We start from the raw sequence: 22,813 nt of genomic DNA on the forward strand, positions 1-22,813 counted from the left end.
TATTTATTTATTTATTTATTTATTTATTTGACAGAGAGAGACACAGCAAGAGAGGGGACACAAGCAGGGTGAGTGGGAGAGGGAGAAGCCAGCTTCCTGCTGAGCAGAGAGCCAGATGGTCTCTACCCGAGAACCCTGGGATCATGACCTCAGCTGACGCCCAAGGACTAAGCTACCCAGGCACCCAGATGTGCATTCTTCTGAGGATCTTAAGTTCATCACTGCAGTTTGAACAAAACTTTCCAATCATATATGAGCTAGGTTGACTGTTACAGTAGAGACAAAACTAATAGCAGCTTAAGTAACAATATTTTCTGATGCCGGACTCCTGAAAGTTAAACTCTAGCCCCAGTGTGGAAATGCACGTTATCGCCCAAGAACTAGACAACACGAACTTAGCCCCATTGCCATTGTGGAATCTATAGCACCCCATCTCCCAAAAATCGCAAGCACTTCCGGCCAAGGAGGATGGGAATGGCGCTGGTGTTCTCCGGATTTCTGGGAAATGTAGTCCGTCAGTTATGTAGAGACTCGGCTACTTCCGCAAGGCGGCCGGGAAAGAGGAATTCTGGGTAGTAGAGCTCCGGCGCAGCCTGGGGGCGGGACGGTCTCGGGCACTTCCGCTCAGGTGGCCAGGTTGTCGCGGCTTCCGTTGCGGGCTTTCCTGTGGCTGTGGTGAGTGGGTTCTGGATTCGGAACCCTCCTGAACTTCCCTGGGTGCCAGTACCACTGGTCATTGTTTTGGGTTAAGAGCTCCGCGCGAGAGAGGGGGCTTGAGGGCTGGAGAGGCGTTCCCTCCAGGAACCCTCTTGGCGTTTGGGGCGGTTGAGCAGCGTATGGCCTGGTGGAGGGTTTCCCGGGCTCTCCGCCTGCAGTCCTGGCTCCCCAGGTCGCACACCTTTCCCTCCCCCTGCCCTTTTCGCGCGGTTGAACATTGGGCCACTTACTTAAATTTCCCTGGCTCTAGTGGGGGCGTGTGTGTGTGTGTTTGTGTGTTTATAGTTGATGTTGTTTTCTATAAAATTGGGATGACATTCCTACCTTCCTATACTCCAGTGGTTTGAGAATCAAACGAGATGGTATGAATAAAAGTCTTAAGGACAGTTCCTGCCCCCGTGGTGAATAGTGGTCTCTTGGTATTAGACTCTTGAATTTTGTTAAGTGCTTAGTAACCAGACAGCCACCAATATCGTAGCTGCAAGAAGTCCTGGCACTTCTTTTTGATCCCTCTAGGAAGCTTGATCGTCCCGAACCCCTTCTGAGGTTACTCCTGCGAAAATTAATAAAAGGAAACCAGCTTTAGAGTGGAGTCAGAGGCTGGCAGGGGAAAGCCCTCCTACCCTACCCTAACTCTTGTCAGTTGCGGACCCACTTGGAAGAGACCACCTGATACTATTTTGGCTATTAGTTACTATCCCAGAGGGAGGAAGAACGACTTTCCTGCCCCTGCGTCAGCCCAGCCAATGAGAAATTGTCAAAACTCAGCCAATGAAGAGCGACTATACTTCCAAGCCGCAGTTTACTCCATTGGACTTTTTTGTTTAGGACAGCGTTCTCAATTTCTCCCTTTCCCCTGTAAGGGAGGGTTTTTCTCCTTTGTTCTGTGGACTTGCTTGTGGTTTTGCCATATCTTGCTTGTTCTGGTTTGCAGTTCTCTGCTGTTCCAGTAAAACAACTGGCAGTTTTATTTTGAAGGTTAAGCCTCCCAAACCATTTCCAGCGGGAAAGGAGGAGAGGCGGAGTGGGGACAGAATATTTCCGATTTCTCAGGGACAAAGACAGAATTATGGTATTTCAGAGCCTCCTTTCTTTCCTTGGCCTTTATCTCAAAAAAGACTGCATTTCTTGTTGCACTATTGTCAATAAGTAGTTATGTCTGAAAATTGCTGATATTCTTGCAATTTTTATGAGTTGAAAACACCAAGGCCTCGCTGCTGCCAACTGTCAACTGTTCTTGCATTTTTTTCCTTCACACATCCCTTTTTTTCCCCCAAAGAATTAGAGATTGTGCTGTAGACGATACCTCTTTTACCCTAAATGTTTGCATTGTTAAAAAAATTGAGTAAATTTTAAGACTTAATTGACTTTATTAAATGATTCATAAACTGGGCAGCATCCCGTAAAGCAAGTAGAAGGCAGCTCCCAGGAGTTGTACAAAATGGAAGGTTTTTGTAGGAAGGAGGATGGGGCAAGGAAGTTATTATTAGCAAGAGGAAAGAAAGGATTGTTTGAGGCAAGGTCACTTTCCCTTGGAGGAAAAAGCAAGGGATCTTATGCAGATTACCTCATCTTGAAGGCGTGGAGAAGGCCTGGGTGTTAGATTAACTTCATAGGTGCTTATCAGGAAATTCCTGAGTGACTGGTTAAGACCGTGTTTCTGGGGGGAGGTTGAAATTGCAATTAGGTTAGGCATTAAGCTGTGGTGGGTGATTTGGCCTAAGTAATGCCTTTTTAGTCCTGCGTTTTTCCTTTAAACAGTGTTTACTTTCTAGGAATCAGGATAATCTCTTCTATAATCACAGTATCTAGATCAAAGTCAGAAAATTACATTGTTAATCTGCTGTTATCTGACCCTCAGTCCAAACTTAAATGTGTTCTGTTTTTCATTTAAAATCCTTATATCTGGGGGCGCCTGGGTGGCTCAGCAGGTTAAAGCCTCTGCCTTCCGCTCAGGTCATGATGGGATGGAGCCCCGAGTTGGGCTCTCTGCTCAGCAGGGAGCCTGCTTCCTCCTCTCTCTCTCTCTGCCTGCCTCTCCGCCTACTTGTGATCTCTGTGTGTCAAATAAATAAATAAAATCTTTTAAAAAAATAACTAAAAAAAAAATAAAATCCTTATATCTGTTTCCCCCAATTAAAGCCATTTTTGTGGGCTGCCTTTTGCTGTCATGTTTTCTGTTGTGTCCTTTAATCTGAAATGATTCCTCCTCCTTCATTATTTTGTTTGTGATATTTTTGTTCATGATGTGGAGGCAGGAAATATCAGAGAAAGTCCATCTTTTTGAATTTTATGTGATAGACCTCACAGTTTGCGGATTATGCGTTGTTGGCTGCAATTCCACAGAGCTGGTGAGATGGCCTTTTTAGTCAGCATAACAAGAGCTGAAGGACGTATTTTGGTTCTTATATTGGTGATGCCAATTTTGTTCACTTAGCAAAGGAGAGCTCTGTGCCATTTTACCACCGAAGTCACTGTTTCTTTTTGTGATTAAGGTTTCCTATGGGCAGACATGTTTTATTAGTGGGCTTTCTGTTGTATAGATCACATCTGCTTTCCTCCTGCTTCTTTTTTCATTCCTTCAAATATAAATTATATACAGACTCTGAGTCCAGGTTTGTTAATTTAAATGAGATGTTGTTTATCAGATGATGCTCTGTTTTACATTTCAAAATTTTCCCTTTGCGTGTGCGCAGTTGAGTGATTTTTGTAACATTGAGTGGTGCAGCTGTCACCATAATTCAATTTTAGAACATTTCCATTCTTACAGTAAGACCCCTTGTTACCGTTTATAGTTAATCCGTGTTCTCAACAACCCCAGACAACCACTAACTTCTTTTCTGTCTCTATATTATGAACCCTTTATTTAAATGGCATCATACAAGATGTGGTCTTTTGTGACTGGCTTTGTTCACTTCTGTTATTTTCAAGGTTCATCCTTGTTGTACACATCATAATTTTATTCCTTTTTATTGCCCATTAGTATTTCGGTGTGGACATACCACACTTTGTCCATTCACCCATGGGTGGACATCTTGGTTTCCAGTATGGGGTTCTTATAAATAACAGTTTTATAAATACATTAAGTACTCGTTTTTGTTTGGAGATATGTTTTCATTTCTCTTGGGTAGATACCAAGGAGTAGAATTGCTTGGCTGACTGGTAGCTTCTGGTTTAACTTTTTGACAGACTGCCAAAACTTCCAGATTGGCTTCATCATACTGGCCCCATCCACCCTGCCCCCAGAATCTTGTGTTTCATAGTAGATACTAGAAACCAATGTCGTTATTGTTGGGGAAAGTGGCTGTCCACCACAATTTAAAAATTACCGCTAAGGTAACACAGTATGAGGGAAGACAGGGAGGCAGAGTTGACTGGTTTGTCAGAGGTTCAGTCAGGTACCCTGCGATGTCTTTTGGTAGAAATCACATGTATAAGAGCAATTTCATACTGCAGAGTGTCATTTTTTTTTTTTACCAGAGCTACAAAAATGAGAAATTCTGAGTGTATTCAAAGTGTTGTCCAGCTCTCAGCAGTTCCATGAGTTGGAAATATTATTGTCCCGGTTGTACAGATAGCAAAATTGAGGAAAAGAGGTGTTATTAATTTGCCCAAGATGATAAAATTAGTGAGAGACGGAAGTAGGATTTGAACCCAGATATATTTGCCCCAGAGAGATAATTATTGCTCGACTCATTATGTTGTCTCAGTTTCCATCATACCAGCATTTGAACTGCTACCTTGGGAGCCACAAGATAGCACAAGGCAACACACAGCAACAGTGTGTGTGTTGTGTAGGAATGAAGTAGCCACGCCATGATGGGCTCCTCGTGCTGTGGACAGCAGCAGCCACTGGAAGGAAGGGGCTCCTTGGCTAATTCACAATAAGCATTCATGTAGGCGAGCATTATCCCTGGGCACGCGTTCATGTCCTTTTCTGCCTTTCCAGACACAACCAGGCACAGGTCTGCCTTGCCAGGACTCCGTATTCTGGGAATCTGTACCTCTCCAGAAGTAGGAAGACAAAATGACCACATTCAAGGTGCATATGGCTTGCCTTTCTTGCTGTTAAAATTCCATTTCACTACTCAAAATGTTACATGTTGGGGCACCTGAGTGGCTTGGTTGGCTAAGTGTTCGACTCTTTGATTTCAGCTCAGGTCATGATCTCAGGGTCCTGAGATTGATCCCTGCCTTGGACATGTGCTCAGCCAGGAGCCTCCTTAGGAGTCTCTCTTTCCCTCTCTGCTCGCTCTCTCTCTCAAAAAAAAAAAAAAAAAAAGTTATGTATTTTTTTCATTTCTTGGGGTGACTCAGGGAGAACAGCAGGCTAAATGACCTGTTTATTCTGTATTTGTTTTTAGCATTTGTCTTATTTTGTCATTCATTTTATTAAAAAAAAAAAGGTGTGTGATGAGCACTGGGTGTTATACACACCTAGTGAATCATTGAGCACTACATCAAAAACTAATGATGTATTATATGTTGGCTAATTGAACATAAATATATATATATATATATATATATATATATATGTAAAACTAAATGTGGACTAATTAATAGGAATGCCCAGTTTTCCTGCTTGCTTCACCACTGACATCAACTATTTTTATTTTCTCGTACTCTTTCTCGTGTATATTCACATTTATTAATATTCATGATATACATCTAATATTGACTTGTGCTTCTTCATTTAACATTATAGAACATTTGTTATTTGTGATTATATCACATTCCTATTAAATTGATATGATTTTTAATTTTTAACTACCTGCTGCTGCTACACATTAAGGTGGCTTAGGAGTCTGTTTGAAGCAATACTGAGGTGATAATTTTCCTACCTGCAGTCTTTTTCTGCAAAAAAAATCACTTCTCCAAATAAGCTATTTTTTCTCCTCAGTGTACCAGGAGCTCAATAATGAAAAAGTATATTTGACACATGCAGCGTTAGAGTTCTGTAGATAGAATATTCAAATACGGCACATAGACTCTTAATCTCACAAAACAAACTGAGGGTTGCCAGGGGGAGCTGGGTAGGGAGAGGGTGGTGGGTTATGGACATTGGGGAGGGTATGTATTATGGTGAGTGCTGTGAAGTGTAAACCTGGCAATTCACACACCTGAACCCAGGAGCTAATAATACGTTATATGTTAATAAAAAATAAAAATTTTTAAAAAATAAAATCTCTAAAAAGAATATTCAAATATGGCACAGCGCAGTAGGCTCTAACTGCCACTTTATGCAAATCTCGGAGATTTTCATACAGGAGGAGCAGGATTCTTTCTGTCTTATGTCCAAGTCATACCCTGCATGTCACTTAACTGATCTGCTTTTATTCCATCATGTATTAGTTTTTTCAAAGTAACGTGTAACCTCAGGTTTGTGTGTATGTGCATACACATAGACTTTATTTTTTAGGGCAGTTAAACATTCACAGTCAAATCCAGAAAGTACAGAGATTTCCCACCCTGCCCCCACACACCCACAAACTCTCCCATCGTCAACCTCCACCATCAGAGGAGTACACCTTTTACAGTGGGTGAACCTCTCTCCGTGCGTCATTATCACACAGAGTCCATAGATTACTGTAGGATTCACTCTTGATGTTTTTGTTTTCCGCTGGTTTGGACAAATTTGTAATGATGTGGCCCCACCATTATAGTACCCTACATAGTACTTTCATTGCCTTAAAAACCCTCAGTGTTCCACCTGCTTATCCTTCCTTTCCCTGAACCCTTGCCAACTACTGATCTTTTCTTAGACTCCACAATTTGTAGTCTCCATGGTTTTACCTTTTCCAGAACGTCATATGGTTAGACTCATACAGTATGTAGCTTTTCAGATTGACTTCTTTAACTTAGTCATATGAATTTAAGGTAACTCCATGTTTTATCATGGCTGATAGCTCTCTTTTTTTTTTTTTTTTTTAAATCCTTAAATTATACTCTGGTCTGGATATACAGTTTATCCACTTACCACCTAAGGGGCATCTTGGTTGCCTCCAGTTATGAACTGAGGTATAACCTTAGTTTAAAACATCCAGTCTTGCTGGATTTGCCAGGCACTTAGTTCTGTCTCTGCATTTACACCTTAGAGCTGCTGTATAAGGGGGTTCCTGATCTCATCTTCCACTTAAGTATGTAAAATAAAAGAAATCTGCTCAGGTTTACACAGGAAACCAAGCATCAGAAATGTTAGCCATTCTGTTGAGTAAAAGTGACAGATAAGAAGATATATCTCTCAGTGCTGTCCCTCTCAGTGAAGGTCGGTTTTAAGATTGAGACGACACGTGCTTGGTGTTGTAGGAGGTGGTGACGTTCAAGGATGTGGCGGTGGTCTTCACCGAGGAGGAACTGGGGCTGCTGGACCCCTCCCAGAGGAAGCTGTACCGAGACGTGATGCTAGAGAACTTCAGGAACCTGGTTTCTGTGGGTGAGGACACGAGCCCTCTGTAACTGAATGTTAGTTCCAAGAATGGGTTCATATCCTTGGGTTTTCAAGGTTTTAGGGCGCTTGAACTGGTTCTCTGAGTTTGGGGATCTGACTTCCCTAATATATGTGGGACTCGCAGAGAGCATTGTTTTTTTACCAACAGGTAGATCTTTGTTTTGTTGAAGAAATGTAAATGGATAGTATACAGCTCTACCTTACCTATTTCTGATCCTATCATGAGTTATAAAACTAGTACAATGAGTCCTGTTAGCAACTTTTAATGAAATAAACAAATTAGTTAATAGCAATCCTCCTCACACTCTTCTGAAAAAATCAAAGAAGAGTAAGTACTTCCTAACTGATTCTGTATACGTGTAGGAGACTTGGCAAATGATATTTCTTCCAACGGGTCATGAAAACAAATGTTTGATAAACATTGCTTCTGGTTGCTTGAAGAATATGAAGTAGGAACCCCGTTTTCCAGTGAATCTTATCTAGAACGTGTTGACTTTAAGCATATGACTTTGTGTGCTCCCAGGGCATCAACCATCCAAACGAGACGGAGTCCACTTGGTAAGAGAAGAAAAGTTTTGGATGATGAAGTTAGCAACCCAAAGAAAAGGCATTTCAGGTAAGAACCAGGAAGCCGTGAGTCTTGGAGGCAACTCTCCGGTCTGTTTGACATTTCTCCGTGCTTATTTCGATCACCTTGTTCTAAATTGCCAAACCTCTTTCCTGGATTATCACAACAGCCTCTGTGTGGGTTGTCCTGCTCCCACCCTTCCCATCCTACATCTGTTTTCCACAGAGTAGCCAAAGGGATCCTTAGGTAATGTAATTGACATTGCCATTCCTCTGGTCAAAATCCATTATGGCTGGGCACCTGGGTGGCTCAGTCGGCTAAGCGTCTACCTCTCAGGTCATGGTCTCAGTGTCCTGGGATTGAGCCCCATGTTGGGCTCCCTGCTCAGTCGGGAGTCTGCTTCTCCCTCTCCCTCTGCCCACCCCCACCACCACCACTTATGCTCCGTCTCTCTCTCTCTGTCTCTCAAATCAATAAATAAAATCTTAAAAAAAAAAAAAATCCATTATGGCTTCTTTTTTTCCCCCTGCCCTACAGTGAAAACCACTTAAAGTGGCTCCTGGATTCCCCCGGAGTCTGCTCTGCATCCCCAATCCCTCTTGTTTGAATACATCTTCTGTCCTCTCTCTCTTATTCCATTTTTATTTTTCTTCCAAGGTTTTTGTGTTTTGTTTTGTTTTTTAATTTTTAAGTTATCTCTACAACCACCATGGGGCTTGAACTTACAATCTCAAGATCAAGAGTTGCAGCCAGCCAGGTGCCCCTCTCGCTCCATTTTTCCACCCGTGTTCCCCCTGCTGTTACTCAAACCTGCCAAGGATACTGTACATTGCCTATTGCTGCCGTATCAAATTACTATGAATATAGCAGACTAAACAATAAACTTTTAGTGTGTTTTTGTCGTTCAGGTATGAACTCTAACATATCTCACTGGGATAATACCAAGGTGTCTACAAGGCTGCATTCCTTCCTGTCTCCTACCTTTCCGGACCCTTACGATGACATTGCTTCCTCCCAGACAATCCAGAATGTTCTTTCTGTTTTTCTGATCAGCTGATTAGCACCTTTCATTGCCTCTGCAACCCAATTAACATAACATAACATGTTCACAGGTTCTGGGGATTGGACTGGACATCTTCCAGGAACCATTGTTAAGTCTGTTACAGAAGCTTCTCCCTCGGGCTCCTTTACTTCTTCATTCTGCCAGGAATATTCTTTCACCAAAAATCTTACTGGTTCTTCTCTTTCTCGTCCAGGTCTCTGCTGGGTTTTAATACCATGCATGACGCAGGCCTTCTAACCATTCTGTGTAGAATACAATGCTGTTGTCACTCCTCTTGCCTTCTGTTGTGTCTCCCATGCTTTTGTTTACCTCTCACTTCTCTCTCCCCAGTGGGTATAATCTGCAGGAGGAGAATTTTAATTGTTTTGATTACTGATGTGTCCTCAGTGCCTAGGCCAGCAGATGGATGCAGCAGATACCTATAAATATTTATTCACTTTGCGAATGAATTCATGGATAAGAGAATTTAACTGTATTTCTTGCTATTGGTGATGCAGAACAGTTTATTTTTCTGGATGCTTATTATAGGCTTTTATTTTTATTTATTTTTTATAATTTTTTTAATTAGCATATAATGCATTATTAGCCCCAGAGGTACAGGTCTCTGTTATTACAGGCTTTTAAATTTATTTCACAGCTCACTAAAAGTCTTTAGTTTGCACCTTGAAAAAATGGATGCAAAAAAGACCAGGTTATTTATGTGCCAAGTTTTCCCACCCTGTTTTCAAAGAAACAGCCCAGAAGCCTTGTAAGAAAACAGGACATAGTTTTCCTTTTCACCACTCCATGACTCATGGCAACAGCTAATAAGTGACCATAAACCAGAGTGAATTGAAGATATTGAGGAATATTTCTTGTCTTCAAATGGCTGCCTATATAATTTCTACTTATTTAGATGACTTGGAGTGTGGTTTGTGTTTCTGTACAAGCACTTGACCCAGCTCCCAAGGACTCCTCCAAGCACTGTGGTTGTGACCGCACCAGGGAACATCCTTTCCCTGTGGCTTTCCTTTTGTAGTCATTTCTGGGAAGAAAAACTTTTTTTTTTTTAACATTTTAATTCCAGTTAGTTAACATACAGTGTTACATTAGTTTCAGGTGTACAGTATAGTGATTCAGCACTTCCGTACATCACTCAGTGCTCATCACAAGGGCCCTCCTTAGTCCCCATCACCCATTTCACCCCCCTCCACCTCCCCTCTGGTCACCAAAATTTCTCTGTAGTTTCTTGGTTTGTCTCTTTTTGGTTTTTTTTCCCCTTTGCTCTTTTGTCTTCTTTCTTCAGTTCCGTGTATGAGTGAAATCATATGGTACTTGTCTTTCTCTGACTTATTTTACTTAGCATTATACTCTCTAGATCCATTCATGTCATTGCAAATGGCAAGATTTCATTCTTTTTGGTGGCAGAATAATATTCCATTGTATATATCTATCCACGACATCTTCTTTATCTGTTCCTTGATCGATGGACACTTGGGCTGCTTCCAGGGATGCCTGTATCCCTTTGAATCAGTGTTTTACTATTCTTTGGGTAAATACCCAATACTGCAGTTGCTGGGTGGTAGTATAGTTGTATTTTTAACTTTTTCAGGAACCTCCATACTATTTTCCACAGTGACTGCACCAGTTTGCATTCCTACCAACAGTGCGAATAGGGTTCCTTTTTCTCCACATCCTCACTGGCACTTGTTTCTTGTGTTTTTGATTTTAGCCATTCTGACAGGTTGTTTTGAAAGGGATTGCATTAAATGTGTAGATTGCTTTGGGCAATATAGCACTTTAACAATATTTGTTCTTCCAATCTGTGAGCATGGGATGTCTTTTTCCATTTCTTTGCATCATCTTCAGTTTCTTTTATCAATGTTTTATAGTTTTCAGAGTACAGGTCTTTCACCTCTTCGGTTAGCTTTATTCCTAGGTATCTCATTATTTTTGGTGCAATTGTAAATGGAATTGATTCCTTAATTTCTAATTCTGCTGCTTCATTATTGGTGTGTAGAGACACAACACATTTCTGTACATTGATTTTGTATCCTGTGACTTTACTGAATTAATTTAATTCAGTAAATTTAATTAATATCAGTTCTAGCGTTTTTTTGGTGGAGACATTCAGGTTTTCTATATGTAGTATCATGTCATCTGGAAATGGCAAATGTTTTACTTCTTCCTTACGAGTTTGGGTGCCTTTTATTTCTTTTTGTTACTTCCTGAAGCTAGGACTTACAGTACTATGTTAAATAATAGTGGTGGGAGTGGATATTCCTGTCTTATTCTGACTGTAGAGAAAAAGCTCTCAGGTTTTTCCCTTTGTGGATGATGTTACCTGTGGTTTTTTCGTATATGGCCTTTATGTTGCCTTTAAGCCTACTTTTTGAGGGTTTTTACCATGAGTGGATGTTGTACTTTGTCAGATGCTTTTTCCACATCTATTCAGACAATGATATGGTTCTTATCCTTTCTCTTATTGATGTGATGTACCACGTTGAATGATTTGCAAATATTGAACCACCCTGGCAACCCCAGAATAAATCCCACTTGATTGTGGTGAATGATTTGTTTAATGTGTTGTCAGATTTGCTGGTATTTTGTTTAGGATTTTTGCATCTGTGTTGATCAAAGATATTGACCTGTAGTTCTCTCTCTCTCTCTCTCTTTTTTTTTTTTTTGGGTGGTGTGTTTATCTGGTTTTGGTGTCAGGGTAATACTGTCCTCATAGAATGAATTTGGAAGTTTTCTTCCCTTTTCTATTTTTTTGGGGGATAGTATGGTTTGGCAGAATTCACCTGTGAAGCCATTTGGTGCTAGACTTTGATTTGTTGGGACTTTTTAGGTCACTGATTCAATTTCTTTGCTGATAATTGGTCTATTCGAATGTTCTATTTCTTCCTTTTTCAGTTTTGGTAGGTTATATATTCCTAGGGATTTATCCATTTTCTTCTAAACTGTCCAATTTGTTGGCATGTAGTTTTTCATAATACTCTCTTGTAATTATTTGTATTTCTGTGGTTGTTTATTTCTCTTCTGTCATTCTTGATTGTATTCACTTGAGTCCTTTCTCTTTTTCTCCTTGTAAGTCTAGCTAGAGCTTACTTAGTTTTAATGATTTTTTTCCCAAAGAATCAGTTCTTGACTTCATTAATCTATTGTTTCTGTATCATTTACTTCTCTAATCTGTATCACTTTCTTCTGCTGGTTTTAGGTTTTGTTTGTTGTTCTTTTTCTAGGTCCTTTTGGTATGAAGTTAGGTTGTTTGAGATTTTTCTTCTTGAGGTCAGCCTGTAGTGCTATTAAACTTCCCTCTTAGAACTGCTTTTTCTGGGCATATGGGTGGCTCAGTCAGTTAAGCACCTGCCTTTGGCTCAGATGGTCATTCCAGCAACCTGGGATTGAGTCCCACATGGGCTCCCTGCTAAGTGGGGAGCCTGCCTCTCCCTTTCCTTCTGCCCCTACCCCCACTTGTGCTTGCTCGCTCGCTCTCTCTCTCTCAAATAAATAAATAAATAAAATCTTTTAAAAAATGAACCACTTTTTCTGCATCCCAAAGGTTTTGGACTGTTGTGTTTTCATTTATTTCCATGTACTTTTTATTTCTTCTTGTATTTCTTGGTTGGTCCATTAATTATGTACTAGCATGTTATTTAATATGCATGTATTTGTGGTCTTTCCAGATTTTTTTCTTGTGGTTGACCTCTAGTTTCATATCATCGTGCTCAGAAAAGATGCATTATATGACTTTGATCTTTTTAATTTGTCGATGCTTGTTTTGTGGCCTAATATGTGATCTGTTCTGGACAGTGTTCCATGTACACTTGAAAGAATGTGTATTCTGCTGTTTTAGGATGTTCTTAGTATGTCTGTTTTTTTGGTTTTTTTTTACCTTAATATGTCTTTTAAATCCATCTGTCCCAGTGAGTCATTCAAAGCCATTGTTTCCTTGTTTATTTTCTGTTTAGATGATGTGTCCATTGATGTAAGTGAGGTGTTAAAGTCCCCTGCTATTTTTTTTTAAGATTTTTATTTATGTATTTGAGAGAGAGAGTGTGTGTGTGCAAAAGCAGGCAGAGGCACAGAGGAAGAGGAAGAAGCAGGCTCCCCGCTGAGCAGGGAGCCTGATGCAGGACTTGATCCCAGGGTTGACCTGATCCAAAGGCAGAAGCTTAATTGACTGAGCCACCAAATGCCCCAAAGAAAACTATTTTAAAGGGATAGTTTATTAAATACAACCATAAACTAGTATCTACCAAGAGGTACACACTCACCTGTTGGTAATTTTCCAAGTTTTTACCCTTAGAACTTCTTTACATTTGAACAAATAGTTTAATGAAAGACTTGCTGAGTTCCTGAACTAAGTTTTCAGACCTTTTAGAACACAAGCCCTACTAGGAAATACTTCTTTTAGTGTATCCAAAAGAAATATTGGGGAACCTGGGTGGCTCAGTCAGTTAAGCAGCTGCCTTTGGCTCAGGTCATGATCCCAGGATCCCGGGATCGAGCCCCACATCAGACCCCTTGCTCAGTGGGGAGCCTGCTTCTCCCTGGCCTGCCATTCCCCCTACTGGTGCTTGCTCTCGCTCACTCTCTCTGTCAAATAAATAAACAAAATCTAAAAAAAAAAAAAAAAAAAAAATTCATGCGTATGTAGATTTATACGGATGACTTTGTAAGACAGTTCATGGAGTCACTCCACTCCTGTGAGTAATGATGCTCAGATAGTTACTGTCCCTTTTTCCTAAATGCTTATTGTATGATTCTAAATTTATTTTACAGCTGACTAAAAGGCTACAGTTTTCAATTAGAAAGACTGTGGTGAAAGCCTAATTTATCTACATTCAAAGATTTCTCACACTCTGTTTTGAATCAGAGACTCCAGAAGCCTCAGAAGAAACCAGTTCATAAACTCCATATAGTTTTTTCACCCCTCCTGGTTCTTGTCACCTTTGATTCTTTAATCAGGAACACCGCCCTCCTTGTGGGTATTCTGACTTCACAGCAAAACTACAGTTTCCTCTCCCTTTTTAATTTCAGCTCGGGTCATGATCCCAGCATCCTGGGATCGAGTCCCACATTGGGTTCCTTGCTCGGCAGAAAGCCTGCTTCTCCCTCTGCCTGCAGTTCCCCCTGCTTGTGCTCTTGCTTTCTCTCTCTGGAAATAAATGAATAAAATGTTAATTTCAGATATCTTAATTTTCTGTGTGTATTAACACAGGAAAATAAGATGAATTACACACATTGTGTAGAATTTGCAGAAATACTTAGAATATATATCTATAATCAGTTCTAGGTGCTTGATACATAGGATTGCAAATTGTTTAAGCAACTACAAAGTTTAGAGGGAAAGTTTACATGGATCTCCTGGCACTCAACACCAACTACAGGTTTGAGAGGATCCCAAAATTGCCTTCAGATTGAATCATTTTCTAAAAGGACTGGTAGAATTCACTGAATACTGTTTTACTCACAGCTGGCATTTATTATAGGGAAGGGTACACCTTACACTCAAGCAAGAGAAAAAATACTTGAGAGGGAGTTTAGGGACGTGCCAGATGCAGAGTTTCCTTTCCATTGGGTCAGGGGTGTGTTATTATGTTACTTTGCAAAATGAAGGTGTACAGTTAATACACAGGATGTTACCAATTAGGGAAACTCACCTGATCCTGTGTCCAGAGTAATTATTGGAGCTCTGTCATTTGACCAGTATAGACTGAATGGTTTCATATGGTTTTTCTCAGTCCCTTGGTTCACACCACCAGGTGATTGAAAGCCCCACCTAAAATCATAGTCTTGGTGTTTCTGCTGTGGTCCGTCTCATCCCTAAATCATATTGTTAAACTGCCTAATGTGATCAAAGACCCTACGGCACTCCTTTGAGGCATGACATGCCAGGGGCTTAGAACTGTCTGTCACATGTTGAGGACAAAGGCCTTCACTGTGTATATAATTTACTTGCCCCATAATTTACTATTTAAGAGTTTACTTCTGTGCTCAATTAGTTGTGTCTGACTCAGTATCAGCTCAGGTCTTGATTTCAGGGTGGTGAGTTCAAGCCATGCTGGGCATGGAGCTTTTTTTTTTTTTTTTTTTTTTTTTTAATATGTGTTTACACTGACTTATGAAATTCAATAGAAACAGCAAAATTGACCTGTATCATGATCATTTTTGTTATTAAATCTTTGATTTCTAATTTGTCTATCACATATGAGGCTTAGAGTGATTCTGAATTTGTTTCATTGATGCTTAGTGCATAGGAGCCTACTGGACTACCTCTTGGTTTGTGTAGGCATTTAAACCAGAGACCGTGATATACACTAGAAGGATGTAGGGATTCTGTCCTGGATTCATTAAAGTCCCATGCTCTTTGCCAACTGCTAAATGGTTGAAGACATTGAACAAAGCTTTCATTTGTCCACATCTGCATTCTCTGTCATTTTAGGATACAAAGTCCAACATGAGATGGAGACTATTGCTAAAGCAGAACCACATGAAGAATTTTCATCCTGGCAAATCTGGCAACAGATTGCTAAAGACTTAGCCCGGTATCAAGACTCCATGATAAAGAGTTCTCAATTCTACAAACAACATGATTTCCCTGGCCAGGTTGGGGCAGGACTGCCTATAACTCACTCAGGCCAGAAAACTTACCAGGGAAATGGGTGTAAAAAATTCTTCAGTGATATCTCCAACTGTGATCTTCAACAGTTAAACACGGGAGAGAAGTCTCATACATGTCATGAGTGTGGGAAATGCTTCTTTTATAGCTCAGCGCTTCGTATTCATCAGAGAGTTCACCTGGGAGAGAAGCAGTATCGGTGTGATGAATGCGGTAAGGAATTCAGTCAGAGCTCACATCTGCAAACTCATCAGAAAGTCCACACCATAGGGAAGCCATTCAAATGTGAAGAATGTGGGAAAGGCTTCAGTCGTAGATCAGAACTTAGTAATCATTGCAGGTTACACTCAGGAGAGAAACTTTATAAGTGTAAGGGATGCGGGAAGGCCTTCATTAATGCTTGTCATCTTCAGGACCATCAGAGAATCCACACTGGGGAGAAGCCATTTAAGTGTGATATCTGTGGTAAGAGTTTTCGTCGTAGATCGGCACTTAATAGTCATTGTGTAGTCCACACAGGAGAAAAACCATACAGATGTGAGGATTGTGGGAAGTCCTATACTTGGCGTTCACGTCTTCGTATCCATAAGAAAGTCCACATGGGACAGAAGCCACACAAATGTGAGGAATGCGGAAAGAGCTTCTTTTCTAGAACACATCTTTATTACCACCGGAGGTTCCACACAGAGGAGAAACCCTATCATTGTAAAGAATGTGGGAAGAGCTTCAGATGGGTCTCCCCTCTTTTGACACATCAGCGAGTCCACAGTGGAGAAAAACCATTCAAATGTGAAGAGTGTGGGAAGGGATTTGGTCAGAAATCATGCCTGCAAGCTCATCAGAAAGTCCACACCAGAGAAAAACCATACAAATGTGAGGAGTGTGGGAAGGGCTACAAGACAAGCTTGGATCTTGATGTGCACCAGAGTGTGCATATGGGAGAGAACCCATATACCTGTAGGGCATGTGGTAAGCACTTCACTAGGACCTCAAATCTTAAAGTTCATCAGAGAGTCCACACTGGGGAGAAACCATACAAATGTAATGTGTGTGGTAAGGTCTTCAGTCAATCTGGACATCTAAAGTCTCATCAGAGAGTTCACACAGGGGAGAAACCTTACAAGTGTAAGATATGTGGTAAGCAGTTCAGTTCAAGTTCATATGTTAAAATTCATCACAGAATCCATGCTGGTGATAAATTTCATCCAGTCTCATAGGAAAACAGTAAAGTGAATGTTTCATCCATAGCTGAATATATCTCCGTGATCTCAAGATCACACAAATGGTGCAATGAGGGCTTTAGTTAAGGCCTTAGCAGTTGAAGTTATCACTCAAGAAACAGGCTGTTGAAATCATCTTTCCTTAATCACTTAACCAAACTCTAATGGATATTAAAATTGGTGTCTCTTGGAATATAATCTTCATAACAAGAAGTTTATTTGCTGCTGAATTTATATAATAAACATGGAGTAGCACTCTGTATGTGCACTTGGTACTTGTTTGTTAAATGAATCAAAGGGAAGAGAGAGAATTAGGGATGATGGCAGAGTAGGAGGACCCTAAGCTTGCCTCCTTTCATAGATACAGCTAGACAACACATCAGTGTAAGTGACCCAGAAATCGACCTGAAGCCTGGCATAACAAACTCATGAGCTAAAGGTAGAGAAGAGGCAATATCAAAGAAGGCAGGCAGGGCAAAGATGCAGTTTGAGAGTGAAACAGAGTGTGTCCATCTGTGGTTGGGACAGAGCCAGTGGTGGGGAGAAGGCAAAAAACATCACAGGGAAGATAAATCCCCGTAACATTTGGCTTTGAAAGTGAGAGGGGCCAAATTCCATGAGTTCTTACAACCAGTGGGACTTAAAAGCCTGGATTTTCAGTTTCTGTGGGCTGGGCTCTAGGAGAGCATGGCAACCAACCAATGGAGATATAGCCAGGAGTCAGCAGTTTGAAAACGTCAGGGGCAGACGGGAGACAAAGTGACTTAATTCATCTCAGAGCATGGCCTGGAGAGGCAGAGATCATGGGGACGCCCCTCCAGGAACAAAGGAGCTGGTAGGTACCATTTCCCTCCCAGCCCCCCAGCATAAACACATGGCCACCTGCTTACAAGTTAGGTAAGGAGCAGCGCCAACACTCCTTACCTAACTTGCTTACGCCAAGCCCTGCCCCCTGTGGTCCAGTGGATCTGCCTTTCCCAGGCACACGTCCTTCAGTCCTGGCACTGCAAGCCCCTTCCCCTGGGAGAGTAGAGCAAATTCCACTAACACCTCGTCTCCCGACCTGCATGTTTTATGGGACGTCACATCCAGAGGTGGCAGTGGCAGCAGGTCTCATTTCACATGTAGACCAACCCACATTAGGATGTACCTCAGCCAGCTGAAGACCAAACACTGCCCACAACAGGCAAAGGGAGCCTCCGCAGATGACCAGACTGAAGGAAAAGGCAGCCAGAACACAACAGCAGGCATAGGCAACACACTTAGGAGACATGCCCTGAAGCGACAGTTCCCAGGGAACAGAAGACTCCATGAGGCCATTACCTCCAAGAGCCAAGAGATGTTAGTAACTGACTTTAATAAGATACAGAAATAGAGACAAAATGAGGAGAGTGGGCATATCCCCCAAATGAAAAACGACCAAACCACAGCAAAAGACCAAAGTAGATGTAAGTAATATGCCAGATAGAGAATGTAATGTAATGTTCATAAAGATACTGGACTTGAGAAGAGTGGAAGACATCAGTGAGACCCTACCACAGAGATTAAAAAGACCCAATCAGAGATGAACACAATAAATTAAAACACTTGATGGCATAAATAGGTTAGATGGCACAGAGGAATGATTAATGATCTACAAGACAGAGAAATGAAAAGTAATCAAGCTGAGCAAATGAGAGGGGAAAATTATGCAAATTGAGGATAGTCTTAGGGAACTCTGACTCCATCAAGCAAAATAGCATTTGCATTGAAGGGATCCCACAAGAGAGAGAAAAGGGAGCAAAAAGTTTATATGAAGAAATAGCTGAAAACTTCCTTTTTGTAGGGAAGGAAACATAGCCAGATCCAGGAGGCACAGAGAACACTCCAAAAATCAGCCCAGGAAGGTCCAAACCAAGACACATAGTTCTGAAAATGGCAGAGAGTAGTGATAAAGGGAGATAAAAGGAAACCAGCAAAAAAAAAAAAATCAGAGAAACAAATCGGAATTGAAATCCAGAAATCCACAGCACTGCATTCCACAGCATTATTTTGATAGTATCCTATTGCGTTTGGCTCCTGGCATAACCTTTGCCTCTATCTGTGGTTGGTTATTTTCTGGGTCTTGATGTCATGTTCCATCGGTTTGTACAGTAGAAATTCAACTCTTTTGTGGTTTTTCTCATTCAATTTTAACTTTGCAGTAACTGGCCATTGCACATAGCTTAATTGGACTTTCTCAACAATGTTAAGGCAAGGGTTCAAAGTAACAGAAGTGTCAGATTTAGTAATGATAAAGTTTTCTTAATTTTGAGTTCATCATTGATTTTCAAATTTCTGCATTTCTACGTTTGATCTTAGCCAAAAGGCCTAGAAGCGATCAAATTTCTGCATTTCTGTGTGATCTTTTATATAATTGCCTTCTAATTGTAGCATTTTTAAAAAGTCAAACTTCTCTGGTAGAAGCTATGCCAAATTTGAAGGACATTTAGCATATCAGCTTCCCATATTCTCCCTCATCCCCGTGAAATAAATAATAGGAAAAATTGGGGATTTGGTGCTTTCGTCAGATATATTAATTACTGGTACAGAAATGACAGTTAATGTGTTTTTCTTGCTTGGTGACAATACATATCTTTTGAAAAGCAGTATATAGCAGAATGTGAACATGTAACTGTGACCTGGAAATCAAACTAGGAACATATGATTATGAGAGTCAAACAATGAAAAGATGAAAACCACATCAATAATACCGCAGTTTTTAAAATGGAAATAATAAATGTTCACAATAAGAATTTGTTTAAATTTCATATGTTCCCATAATAACATGGGGCCATTAAAGTAATGGACATGTAATATCAGGAGAACATAATACAGGCTTTGTGAAATCAGACCATACCCTTCATAGTATAATAAAATTCATAACTCTCTCGTGTGTATGTGTGTGTTTTGTGTATATCCATATAGAATGTGGAAGTTGATACTCAGTAATATTCTCTGGCAAGGAGTATCCAGCAGACTCCACACTAGAACGCAGAGCCAAACGCAGAGCTTGATCCCATGACCCTGAGATCATGACCTGAGCTGAAACTCAGAGTTGGACACTTAACTGACTAAGCCACCCAGGTGCCCCTCTATTATGTTTTTATTTCTCAACATCAGTTTGATCAAACTAGTAAATTATGTGCAATAGTATTTGAAAAATTATTTATATGAGCCCCTTACAGTTAAAGTCACCTAAATTAAGATTGCTTTACATTATATGACAGATAAGATCAAAATTAACGAACAGGACTCAAGCAGTATTCAAAAACAAATTTTTGCTTTGAATACAGCAATAAAGTAATGATTAGGATCAACCGTCTTTGTAGTTAATGCACAAGATGCGTCTTGAGGCGTAAGCCAGGGAGCAGAAACAAATACTGGAGGTAGTAGTAACATGGTTATATCGTGGGGGTTAAAAGAAATGATTTGAAGAAAAAATCCATGGGTAGAGATCATAGCATAGTAGCCAAACCTCTAAGAAGAAAGAGCAGTTTTGTATGCCTTTCCACACTTCTTGGACACCATGGTGATATTTTAAGTGTATTGACTAAAGGGCTTTACTTACAAAGTATATCTAGTAGATTTATTTTTTTTTAAGTTTTTTATTTTTTCGAGAGAGAGAGAACATGAGAGGAGAGAGGCTCTTACCAGTAATGAAATGGAGTTAAGTCTTCGCAAATCCATGTTCCCTGACACCAGCCAAATCCAGGCTTGCAAGCAGGCCTAAGCAAGGATCCCTGTCTCAGAACTGCTATATTAACTTTCCTCTGTACATGGTCTACAGAGATCTATGGCCCATAATTTTTTTCTCCTTTTAAAATGTCATTGAATACTAGTAAGTCATCACCAAGGTAGTTATTTGTAACAAATCTCACCAGATTAAGCCAAAAGTACTTAACTCGTAAAACCGAAAAGACTACAGGTGGGGCTTACACCTAACCTGCTTTGCAGGGGTCCTCAAGGTGGTCCCAGGTAGTGACAACCTGAGACTGGCTGTCTTGTGTTCACGTTCATGTCTCCCAAAGTGGGAGGCCGAGCCTCCCAACCACAATCAGTAGTAAATGCTTAGATTTGTATCTAGTTCCACAGCTTTTGTGAGATCATCCAGCTTCACTCCCACTTGTCACCATGGACTTCACTTTTCTTATGTGGTCCCTATGGATTTCCTTATCTTAGCTTTGAACTTACCTACATTTGATGGGGATTGTTTGAGGTCATTATCCTTTCTCATAATAGAAAGGTCATTATCCTTTCTCATCATAGATGTCATTAACATCTAACCATATTGGTAGGATATCCATTTAAAGACCTGAGTCCAGTACAACAATATCTCCTGTTTATTTGACACACTGTGACTGATTCTAAAGTTATCAGAACGTCTGCCTTATTCATCTGGAGACTGACATTTTGTTACATATGCCATGTCTTACCACAAATTATTTAATTCTTGAAAGATTTGTTTAAAGTATAAATACTTTCATATTTTTTTACTGACAGGAATAATGCCTGGACATTGCAAAGAAGCACAGCAATAGAGGAAACTCGAAAGAATAAAGTGGAAAGTAGTAGGAACTCACCACTATTAATATTTTGATGAGCATTCTTCAATACCTCTAGGCATACAAGTAAGAGTTATATAGAATTTTCTAAACTAAGAACGTAATGCATACTATTTTCTTTCCCTTTTAAAAATATTTTATTTATTTATTTGACAGAGATCACAAGTAGGCAGAGAGGCAGGCAGAGAGAGAGGAGGAAGCAGGCTCCCTGCTGAGCAGAGAGCCCAATGTGGGGCTCGATCCCAGGACCCTGGGATCATGACCTGAGCCAAAGGCAGAGACTTTAACCCACTGAGCCACGCAGGTCCCCCAATGCATACTATTTTCTAATTAGAGTTTTTCACTAAATTGAAACAATTCTTGAAGGTCACTTCAATAAATTGACCTACAACCTCATTTCTAGTACCTACACAGTATTCCGTAGACAGGGCAGCAGGCAGAGAGAAAAGCAGGCTTCCTGCTGAGCAGAGAGCCTGGGATGGGGCTTGATCCCAGGACCTTGGGATCATGACCCAAGCCTAAGGCAGCTGCTTAGCTGACTGAGCCACCCAGGCACCCCTAGAGAAACAGAATGTTTAGAATAAATTTTCTGAATTGTGTTTTCTAGAACTGGTTCTTGAATCTTAATAGATTCAAAGGCACTAATGACTCTATTTCCAATGCAAAATAGGACACTTGCCATGGTGTGACATAACAAACATATATGAAATATATGAAATACACATTCGATACTCTTAAGGAAATAACTGTTGAAGACCTCAAAACATATCAGTCACACTAAAGAGTATAAGGGGTTTGCTCCTAACTATGTTGGACAAAGCGGGGGGAAAAAAGAGCACACGACTTCAAATTCCAGCTCAACTATTAATGACTTGAATGTTTCAAGTCATTATGCACTGGCTTCTTGAACTTTCCTTGCACATTGAAATAAAGTTCTCAGACACCAATCTGAGTGGCCATGCAGTCTGCCTTGCAAAGCAGAGCAGGAGCAGCTGAATTCTGCACATAGCTTCTGTTTTGTTTTGTTTTAATAATTTTTTTATTTGACAGAGAGAGATCACAAGTAGGAAGAGAGGCAGGCAGAGACCGAGAGAGGAGGAAGCAGGTTTCCTTCTGAGCAGAGAGCCCGATGCGGGACTCCATCCCAGGACCCTGAGATCATGACCTGAGCTGAAGGCAGAGGCTTAACCCATTGAGCCACCCAGGCGCCCTGTTTTGTTTTGTTTTAACCAGAAGAGCAAGGACAAATGCCTAGAAGTGTGGGAAAGGAGTACAAAGGGATGGCAACTATCTTGAAGCCGTTAAGCAGGCTTGCATTCTCCCCTGCATGTAGGCACGCAGGGAGTCAGTCATGGGATAAGGGAGGAACAGGATGTTTGGGCTGGCAATTGCCAGGCACAGGAAGTGGGGACTGAGGGTTACATTCTTTCATCGCTCCTAACCTATACCCTGCCCCTGGGGATCATGGGATCGTGCTCCCACACGGCCATTGCATTCAATAGCCCAAGAACAGGAATGCTGCTGATGTTCCAGCTGCTTCCACAGTCACCCCTTAGGGCTTACAATATGTTTCCTAAAAATAACTTTACATTTCCTTGTTGATCTTG

General features: G+C 40.8%; 2 protein-coding genes across 3 annotated transcripts in view; both read left to right on the forward strand.

The window, feature by feature from the left end:
- Positions 1 to 22,813, forward strand: part of LOC116855970 (zinc finger protein 226-like) — a 98,535-nt gene that overhangs the window by 29,191 nt on the left and 46,531 nt on the right. The gene's annotated exons all lie outside the window — the stretch shown is intronic.
- On the forward strand, positions 636 to 17,174 carry LOC116855974 (zinc finger protein-like). Of its 2 annotated transcripts, XM_032839075.1 has the most exons (5): positions 636 to 675; positions 4,667 to 4,759; positions 7,024 to 7,150; positions 7,689 to 7,781; positions 15,227 to 17,174. In XM_032839075.1, the coding sequence occupies exons 2-5, from the start codon at positions 4,745 to 4,747 to the stop codon at positions 16,618 to 16,620; spliced, it is 1,629 nt and encodes a 542-aa protein (XP_032694966.1). In that variant the 5' UTR covers positions 636 to 675; positions 4,667 to 4,744; the 3' UTR covers positions 16,621 to 17,174. The 2 variants fall into 2 exon arrangements, with proteins under 2 accessions (XP_032694966.1, XP_032694967.1); XM_032839076.1 differs by lacking the exons at positions 636 to 675; positions 4,667 to 4,759 and having other exon boundaries at positions 7,097 to 7,179.

The sequence above is a fragment of the Lontra canadensis genome, unplaced genomic scaffold, assembly GCF_010015895.1.
Source record: "Lontra canadensis isolate GAN:19392208 unplaced genomic scaffold, GSC_riverotter_1.0 scaffold107, whole genome shotgun sequence".
NCBI lineage: Eukaryota > Metazoa > Chordata > Mammalia > Carnivora > Mustelidae > Lontra > Lontra canadensis.

Coding starts and splice junctions, on each gene's coding strand:
- LOC116855974 (XM_032839075.1), top strand. Junction 7,151..7,688: donor CAGGAACCTGGTTTCTGTGG/GTGAGGACACGA, acceptor GTGTGCTCCCAG/GGCATCAACCATCCAAACGA. Junction 7,782..15,226: donor CCAAAGAAAAGGCATTTCAG/GTAAGAACCAGG, acceptor CTGTCATTTTAG/GATACAAAGTCCAACATGAG.